This window comes from Nerophis ophidion, linkage group LG26 (genome assembly GCF_033978795.1).
Source record: "Nerophis ophidion isolate RoL-2023_Sa linkage group LG26, RoL_Noph_v1.0, whole genome shotgun sequence".
Lineage (NCBI taxonomy): Eukaryota > Metazoa > Chordata > Actinopteri > Syngnathiformes > Syngnathidae > Nerophis > Nerophis ophidion.
Window position 1 is genome coordinate 12,545,227 of NC_084636.1, and position 9,875 is coordinate 12,555,101.

The following is a 9,875-nucleotide window of genomic DNA, read 5'->3' on the forward strand; positions in this document are numbered from 1 at the left end:
GTATTAGCTAATATTTCAGGCATACACCTCAGAGTTATAAAACTTTGTCCTAGACGCATGTTAACTGTTAGCATGCTAACTTTTTTTTGTGCCAGTTTTGCAGGCGTACACCTCAGTTATAAAACTTGTTACTTGACACATGCTAATAACTATTAGCATGCTAACTTTTTTTTGTGCTAGTTTTGAAGGCGTACACCTCAGTTTTTAAACTTGGTACTCGACATATGCTAACTATTAGCATGCTATTTCTTTTAGCTCATTTTGCAGGCGTCCACCTCGGTCATATAACTTGGTACTAGGCTACTGTTAACTAGTACCGTGCTAAAATTTTCATCTAATATTTCAGACATACACCTTAGAGTTGTATAACTTTGTCCTTCACACATGTTAACTGCTAGAATGCTAACTCCCCCCCCCCCCCCACTTTTGCAGGCGTACAGCTCACCATTTTAAAACTTGGTACTTGACACACGCTAACTATTAGCATGCTAATTATTTTTTGCTAATTTTACTGGCTAGAATCCTGTTAACTATTATCATGCTAACTTTTTTAGATGATATTTCAGTTATACACCTTAGAGTTGTAAAACTTTGTCCCGGACGTATGCTAACTTTTTCTTTTTTTGTTGCTAGTTTTGTAGGTATGACAAAAACACACACTTGCTGACTTTAGCTTACCTTTTTGCCGCAGTATTATATATACCATATTTCCTTGAATTGCCGCAGGGCATATAGTATGCGCCTGCCTTGAATTACTGCCGGGTCAGACTTGCTTCCCAAAATAATTAGCGCATGCTTAGTATTACCGCCTGGTCAAACTCATGACGTCACGAGTGACACTTCCCCTGTCATCATTTTCAAAATGGAGGAGGCTGATTTCAATACCGGTAATTTGAAATCGCATAAAGGGAAGAAGATTAAGAGCTATTCAGTAGGATTTAAGGTCCAAGCTTACATCACACTCAAATTTTTACTGCATACCTATGGTAAGTGCCGGAGTGAGAAGAGGTTTTAAAATAATTAGCGCATGCTTACTTTTACCGCATGCCTTTGGTAAGCGCAGGAGTGAGAAGAGATTTTAAATTAATTAGTGCCCCGGCGGCAATTCAAGGAAATCCGGTATATTCATACTCCACAGTGTCCACTTTGCTGCAGCCACCCTCAGTCTCTTCTTGGATCAAATGAATGTCCTGACCGTGGAAGTGACTACAGGAGACTTTCATTCTCGTCCATGGTTTCTCTCAACAGGAAACGCTCGGTCTTGGCGACGAAGCGGCCTTCGACGAGGGGTCCAATTTCCTCTTCAGCGGAGGAGACTCCCTGAAGGCGCTCCGACTGTGCGAGGACATCCTGGGCGCCACAGGAGCCAGCTCACCTCAGCTGGTGGAAGTCCTTCTTGAGGGGAGCTTCGCCGACGTTCTGCGCCACCTCGCCGGCAATGGCGTTGAGGGACGCAGGCGGCCAGCTGAAACGGCCATCGCCGCTCCTGCGAAGAGAGACCGCAGAGCGATAGTTGCACCACAAGGGGGCGCCAAAGACGGGCGGGCTTTCAAAGTCCTGAGACGAGGAGGCGATTTCGGAGAGATGAGCACCAGATGGGTTGAGTCCACAGCTCTGTCCCTCACTGTGAACTGGTCCTCGGACACGGGCCGGTGTGTGGACGCCTCGCCGGTGCTCCTGGTCCAGGAAGGACAAGACGGCGTCCGAACAAGCGTCTTCATCGGCTCCCACTCCCACAGGATGCAGGCTCTGGACTTGGACACCGGCCGCCTCCAATGGGAGCGAGTCCTCGGGGGTCGGATAGAGGCGTCGGCCGCCGTGTCCCGGTGTGGACGCTTCGTGGTCGTAGGTCCGATCCACTTGTCCTCGTCGTCGCCACTGGGTGACCTCGGTCTTGAGCTCCTCGGGGTGTTTCTGCTCCTCCTCAGGGTGCTACGATGGCGGGGTGTACGTCCTGCAGGCGGAATCCGGGGAGACGCACTGGGTGTTCCAGACAGGGGACGCGGTGAAGAGCTGCGCCGCCGTGGACCCCCTGACGGGCCTCCTGATGGTGGGGTCTCACGATGGCTTCGTTTACGCCCTCAACCTGGAGGTGAGCCAGGTATTTGCCAGCGACGTATGCGATCTTTTTACATATCTTCCGTTCAGCTCCTGCAGTGCGTTTTCTCCTCCCCGCACCTCGACAGCGCCCCCCGACAACTTTACGTGGCGACACTGGGCGGAAAGCTGCTGTGTCTGCACCCCGTGAGCCACACCTCCTTTTGTTGGTTTTTATCATCCAACACCTTTGCCCCACGTGTGCTTTTGTCCGTTTCAGGACAGCGGTGATGTCCTGTGGTCCCACAGTCGGGACGCCCCCTTCTTTTCCTCGCCAAACGGCTCCTCCAGCGGTGTGGTGATCGGATCAGTGGACGGAAACATCTGCTGTTTCAACAACATGGGGAAACCGGTGAGAAGAAGCTCCTGTTGACCATAAATCACTGACAATGCACATGCATTAGTCCACATTATTTGTTATTTATGATGTGAAGTGAATTATGTTTATATAGCGCTTTTCTCTGACTCAAAGCGATTTTACGTAGTAAAACCCAATATCTAAGTTACAGGCATGTGATTTTTCCGTCTAAAGTCGGAATTCCGTCTTTTTTAATCTCGGGGGGGAAAAAAGTGTCGACCAATCAACTACGGCGTTTTGATTGGGGGATATGTTCCTTGTGACCAATCAGGACATCTGTTATGAATGATGACGTTTCCAAATGCAAACGATGTCGGTTCTCCAGAGAAAGGACGCTTCACGAGTAAAAGAAATTGATAAACATGTCAAAAGTAAGTTTCGATGGGACTGGATGGAAAGGGAAATCACTGATACTGTTAGGAAGAAGGAAGTTACGACTTTGTTCGGCGATTTTATTCGGAAAATGGATCGTCCCGGAAAAGTTTTGTGCACGTGGATCACGAGGTTTCAAGGCTTTGGAAGTACATGCGAAACGCCAAAAACATATGAAACAAATTTAAAGGGGAACATTATCAGCAAACCTATGCAAGCGTCAATATATACCTTGATGTTGCAGAAAAAAGACCATGTATTTTTTTAACCGATTTCCGAATTCTAAATGGGTGAATTTTGGCAAATTAAATGCCTTTCTGTCTATCGGTCTTTTAGCGATGACGTCAGAACGTGACGTCACCGAGGTAACAAACCCGCCATATTCATTTTCACATTACAAACACCGGGTCTCAGCTCTGTTATTTCCCGTTTTTTTGACAATTTTTTGGAACCTTGGAGACATCATGCCTCGTCGGTGTGTTGTCGGAGGGTGTAACAACACTAACAGGGAGGGATTCAAGTTGCACCACTGGCAAGAAATCTGCCGCCAGACCCCCATTGAATGTACCAGAGTGTCTTCACATTTGACCGGCGATGCTAAGACAGACATGGCACAGAGATGTATGGATAACCTGCAGATGCATTTGCAACGATTAAGTCAACGAAATCACAAAGGTGAGTTTTGTTGATGTTGTTGACTTATGTGCTAATCAGACATATTTGGTGACGGCATGACTGCCAGCTAATCGATGCTAACATACTATGCTAATCGATGTTAACATGCTATTTACGCTAGCCGTATGTACTTTTGAAACGATATACCCACATTTAATGCGAAACAAACACTTACCAATCGACGGATTTAAGTTGCTCCAGTGTCACAAGATGCGAAAGTCCTGATCGTTTGGTCTGCATATTTTACCGGCGATGCTAATAAGGCAGCCATGCTATGGGCCACTTCATTAGGTACACCCGCGCTATGGCCGAAATGCGTCAATAGCTATTCGCTCAACAGCTTCAATTTCGTTGTTTCAATACATGCGTAATCTGTTGAATCGCTTAAGCCGCTGAAATCCGAGTCTGAATTCGAGCAAATGTCGCTATATCTTGCTGTGGTAACCGCCATGTTGTTTGTATTGGCAGCACTGTATGACGTCACAGGGAAATGGATAGTGGTTCCGAAGATAGCGAAAATAAGGCACTTTAAAGCTTTATTTAGGGATATTCAGGGACTGGTAACATTTTGAAAAAAATTCAAAAAATACAACAAGCCACTGGGAACTGATTTTTATTGTTTTTAACCCTTTTGAAATTGTGATAATGTTCCCATTTAAGCAAGGAAAACAAACTTTTCACTAGCTGGTACTTTTGGATGTCAACTGAAAGTGAGCAAACCTTACGGACTTCATCCTTTGTTTACATCGACAACTGCCATAGACATAGAGAGGAAAGATCCACCCAAACAACCCACTTCAGTTCCAGACAGGGTAGTTAATAATGAGGTAAGGTAAAAAATATTTGCTTGCGAAATACGCATGTTTGTTTTATATATTAACCAATTATTGCTTTGCGAAATATAAATGGGGTTTTCTAAAAATAAAAAGCCATGTGAAAATATATTATGAAATTACAGAAATTCAAAGAGTCGCATTATTGATTCCGGTTAACAATTTATTTGAAATAAATTTGCATATAATACTAGAGGCAGAAGTTGGCAGTGAAATCCAAAAAGAAGCTACAAAAGCAGAGACCAAAAGGAAAATGCAGGCTGCCCAGAAATTTGCAAGGAAAGCTCATGTTAGGGCTCTCCGAGCAACTAAATGTGTGAAGTGAACTGAAGTAATGTGGTAATACTGTAAACAAACTGTAGATAATAATACTGATCAATGTGACACCTGTGGATGTGAAATGAACACAAGATGTTTATTAGTGACTAAATACTGTTGGGACTGAACCATATACAGTGATTCATTAGGATAATTGGGGTATGTATGATCTATTAATGTTTAAACACTAAAATATTTTCTTCAAATGGTGCTGTCTTTGTTAATTTTAGCATGTTAAATTGGTGAAAAACCAGGAGCTTCAAGGGGCGTTGCCCTAATTGTCCCCACACCAAGGTACCGCCCTGGACCTGGCTGGGGGCCTTCGTCCCCCAGACCCCCGGAATTTTTTTCAGTTTTTTTCATTGTGGTCAAATCACATGCCTGAAGTTACATTTAAACCAGTGTGGGTGGCACTGGGAGCAGGTGGGTAAAGTGTCTTGCCCAAGGACACAACGGCAGTGACTAGGATGGTGGAGGCGGGGATCGAACCTGGAACCCTCAAGTTGCTGGCCTGGCCACTCTATTAAATGAGCTATACCGTCCCAGAGTCTAACTTCGATTGGATGAGTTGCTTTTGGGGCGGCGGGACTTGGTTGAAAGACCTGCCGTGCCAGCAACGTGAGGGTTCCAGGTTCGATCCCCGCTCCTGCCATCCGAGACACTGCCGTTGCGTCCTTGGGCAAGACACTTTACCCGCCAGCTCCCACACTGGTTTAAAATGTAGTTTAAAGACGCAGATTATGGCTTTCGCGATGTAAAGTGCTTTGAGTCTCTAGAGAAAGGCGCTATATAAATGTAATTCACTTCACTTTTATGTTTTATTCCAAAAAAAAATAAAATTGGGTTAATTAGTAGAGGTGCTCATAAAATTATATCACAAATCCAAATTTGATTTATTCCAATTCCAAATCAATTCATAATTTTGGAGAATTGTTTTTATTTTATTATTAAATAAAATTTTTATTCATTTATTTATTTTTTAGATTTTAGTTATAAAACAAATATAATTGATATTATTACTACTATTATTGTTATTATTATTGTATTTTATTTGTGGTTTTCCTATTTTTTTAATATTGGATTTGGTAAGTATGTAAGTTTTTATGTCCAAATGACAGCAGCTAAGAGGAGTTTTGTAACCTGTTTTGAAAAGTTTTTTATTGCAATCAATATACAAAATGTAATACAAAAATCGATTTTAAGAATCAAATCGAATCACTGAGATGAATAAAGTCTAACCGAGGCTATTGTATAATTTGATATAGACCAGGGGTCGGCAACCTTTGCCACTCACAGAGCCATTTTGCCCCTTTTCTCAAAATAAATAAAACAATGGGAGCCACAAAAGTCTTTTGAAATTTAAAATAAAATAACACTGCATACAAAGTTTTTTTTTTGCTTTGTGTTATGTACAAACCAGGGGTCTCAGACACGCTGCCCGCACCTTAATACAAAAATGTAATGTTAGTGCGGCACGCGAGTTTTATATGAATGCTGCTTGACAACATCACACTTACCAACCCCCCAAACTCACGAGTTTCAAAGCAACCATTCTCTCGCATGTCTGCTGATTTCCACCCAAACAACAATAATAGGGGCGTGCTGTGATGACACTGCATTTAGGTCCCTTTTCAACATGGACAAACAGCTTGCCAGCCCAGTTACGTGTCGTATGTGGCTTCTGCAAACGCATGCAGGCGACTGCAAGGCATACTTGTTCAACAGCCATACAGGTGACAGTGAAGGTGCCCGTTTAAACAACTTTATAACACTCTTACTAATATGCGCCACACTGTGAACCCACACAAAACAAGAATGACAAACACATTTCGGGAGAACATCCTCACCATAACACAACATAAACACAACAGAACAAATACCCAGAATCCCATGCATCCCTAACTTTTCCCGGACGCTACAATATACATCCCCGCTACCACCAAACCCCCCTGTATTTGGGTATTTGTTCTGTTGTTCTGTCTCTCACAGTTGAAGTGTACCTATGATGAAAATTACAGACCTCTGTCATCATTTTAAGTGGGAGAACTTGCACAATCGGTGGCTGACTAAATACTTTTTTGCCCCACTGTATGTCCCGGTAGATTTCTGGGAGAGGCACTGAAATCCGGAAACCTCCCGGAAAAATCGGGGGGGTCAGCAAGTATGCAGCTGAGCCACATCAGAGTGATTAAAGAGCCACGGGTTGCCAACCCCCTGATATAGACGTACAGTAGTTTTAGTACAGTGGTTCTTAAGTCGGCTTCAGGGGTTCGGCGGCGGTCAAAACACACCCGACTCATCGTGTAAATACAAACTTCTCCCTATCGGCGTATTACGGATACGTCAACAGCTGACTGATTTTTGCAGGTGTGTGATTGGTTGTGGGTTTATGCACTGTGTTGGCTTTGTTGTTTGGACAAGGTGATGTTCATACACGGTTCATTTTGTGCACCAGTAAAAAAAAACATGGTAACACTTTAGTATGGGGAACATATTCACCATTAATTAGTTGCTTATCCATCCATCCATCCATTTTCTACCTCTTATTCTCTTTCGGGGTCACGGGGGGCGCTGGCGCATATCTCAGCTACAATCGGGCGGAAGACGGGGTACACCCTGGACAAGTCGCGACCTCATCGCAGGGCCAACACAGATAGACAGACAACATTCACACAGTAGGGCCAATTTTAGTGTTGCCAATTAACCTATCCCCAGGTGCATGTCTTTGGAAGTGGGAGGAAGCCGGAGTACCCGGAGGGAACCCACGCAGTCACGGGGAGAACATGCAAACTCCACACAGAAAGATCCCAAGCCTGGATTAGTTGCTGATTAACATGCAAATTAGTGACATATTGGCTCTTAACTAGTCATTATTAAGTACTTATTAATGCATTATTCGGCATGCCCTTATTATAACTCTAACCCAATAACTCTAGTCTTTGTTACTTAGAATATGTTCCCCATACTAAAGTGTTACCAAAAACATATATCTTTGTCTTGAATTTGGAAAAAATATATACATTTTGGTGGGATTCGGTACCTCAAACAAGGTTAAGAACCACTGTTTTAGTATCTCGGCCATGTGATACCTTTCCTGACCAGCTGAGGACCCTCAAATATTTTAATTCACTGTAAAGCTGAGACTTTTTTAGATTTGTAATAATTTCGCATGCAAATGTTTCCCTTTGTCTTTATAGTGTATTGTGTCGAATTATGAGGTAAAATATCAATTAAAATTATGCAGGATAACCGTTCTGTGCGGAAATGTTTTAAATGTTAAACATGTAATAAATACATGAATAAAATCAATTATTATATGTTTATTTTTAGATCACAAAAAAATATAAATTTAAGTTAAATTAACATACAAAATAGAAGTAAAAAAAAATGCAATAAATATATTTGATTTTTAATTCATTAAAAAAACATTGTAATTTAAACTAAATTGGTATATCAGTTTGTGGAATAGATCATGAAATGGATGTCAAAGTACTAATATGTTACAGTTTAAGAGGCTCTTCAAACTAGAAGAAATCTGATAAACATCTTTATTGAAAATTAAATAAACTTAACCTCAACCTCAAAATTAGATAATTATCATATTATTATGTGAGTCATTACTGACTTAATTATTTATGAAGGGGACTGTTTTATTTAGAATTAATTGATGGTGTTACAAAATGAGAACTGGGAGTGAACATATGTGTTAGTCATCCCTAACAATTGGAAAAGGGATGGGATTAAATACATTTTGCTTCTTCCTACTCCTTTTCGGACATGTAAAGAGAAATGGAAGTACCGATATGTCAAATTTGTGATGCAACATATTGTAACAGTATATGTGTTCAAAATAAACTCCAACCAACCAACCAAGTTAGGAAAAAAATACGATAGAATGAAAAGAATAGAATATTTTTATTTGTAATCATTAGATTTTTTTAATTTAAACTAAATAAGAATTGGAAAAAAATAGAAGTGGTGTAGAATAAATATATCAGATTTTTTAATAATTGAACAACATTGTAATGTAAAGAATTCAAATAAAGAAAAATCAAAGTGGAGTAGAATAAATATATTTGATGTTTGAATATTATAAAAACATTCAAACAAAATTAAAATAAAAATAGAAGTGGAATAGAATAAATATATTAATGTTTAATTAATTTAAAAACAGTGTAATTGAAACAAATCAAATAAAGACAATAAAAGTGGAATAGAATAAGTATTTGATGTTTAAGTAATTGAAAAACATTTAAACAAAATAAAAATAGAAGTGGAATAGAATAAATATATTGGATTTTTAATTAATTTAAAAACAATGTAGTTTAAACAATTTGAATAAAGAAAATAAAAGTGGTATAGAATAAATATATTTGTTTAAGTAATTGAAAAACATTTAAACAAAATTAGAATAAAAAATAGAAGTGGAATAGAATAAATATATTGGATTTCTAACTAATTTAAAAACATTGTAATTGAAACAATTTGAATAAATAAAATAAAAGTGGAATAGAATAAATATATTTAATGTTTAAGAAATTGAAAAACATTTAAACAAAATTAGAATAAAAATAGAAGTGGAGTAGAATAAATATATTGGATTTTCAATTAATTTAAAAGCATTGTAATGTAAACATTTCGAATAAAGAAAATAAAAGTGGAATAGAATAAATATTGGATGTTTAAGTAATTGAAAACATTCAAACAAAATTCGAATAAAAATAGAGTTGAATAGAATAAATATATTGGATTTTTAATTAATTTAAAACATTTTAATTCAAACAAATCAAATAAAGAAAATAAAAGTGGAATACAATAAATATATTTGATGTTTAAGTATTTGAAAACATTTTTTAAAGAATTTGATGAAAAAAATAGAAGTGGAATAAAATAAATATATTCGTTTTTTAATTAATTTAGAAACATTGTAATTTAAACAATTCGAATAAAGCAAATACAAGTGGAATAGAATTAATATTTGATGTTTAAGTAATTGAAAAACATTCAAACAAAATTACAATAAAAAATAGAAGTGGAAATCGAATAGTATAATAAAAAAATCAGACGGTAAAAAATACAAGAAAAAGCTGACAAAAGGTGTTTGAAAAAGCATCAAAGCATTTAATTGTGTGTTTTTTTTGTGTGTGTGTTTCTTTCAGCTGTGGCAGTTTCTAACGCAGGGTCCGGTCTTCTCGTCTCCGTGCGTCTCAGCCGGGCAGCAG

The 9,875-nt window shown here is 39.1% G+C and overlaps 1 protein-coding gene across 1 annotated transcript in view; it reads left to right on the top strand.

Annotated features, from left to right (window-relative positions):
* The window catches only part of aasdh (aminoadipate-semialdehyde dehydrogenase), a 38,250-nt gene that overhangs the window by 28,034 nt on the left and 341 nt on the right, over nucleotides 1-9,875 (top strand). Inside the window, exons 10-14 of the mRNA XM_061887826.1 lie at nucleotides 1,249-1,849; nucleotides 1,929-2,116; nucleotides 2,158-2,244; nucleotides 2,318-2,449; nucleotides 9,813-9,875. The exon at nucleotides 9,813-9,875 is cut by the window's right edge and continues 341 nt beyond it. Of these exons, the coding sequence (XP_061743810.1) occupies nucleotides 1,249-1,849; nucleotides 1,929-2,116; nucleotides 2,158-2,244; nucleotides 2,318-2,449; nucleotides 9,813-9,875 (1,071 nt within the window). The remainder of the gene's footprint in view (nucleotides 1-1,248; nucleotides 1,850-1,928; nucleotides 2,117-2,157; nucleotides 2,245-2,317; nucleotides 2,450-9,812) is intronic.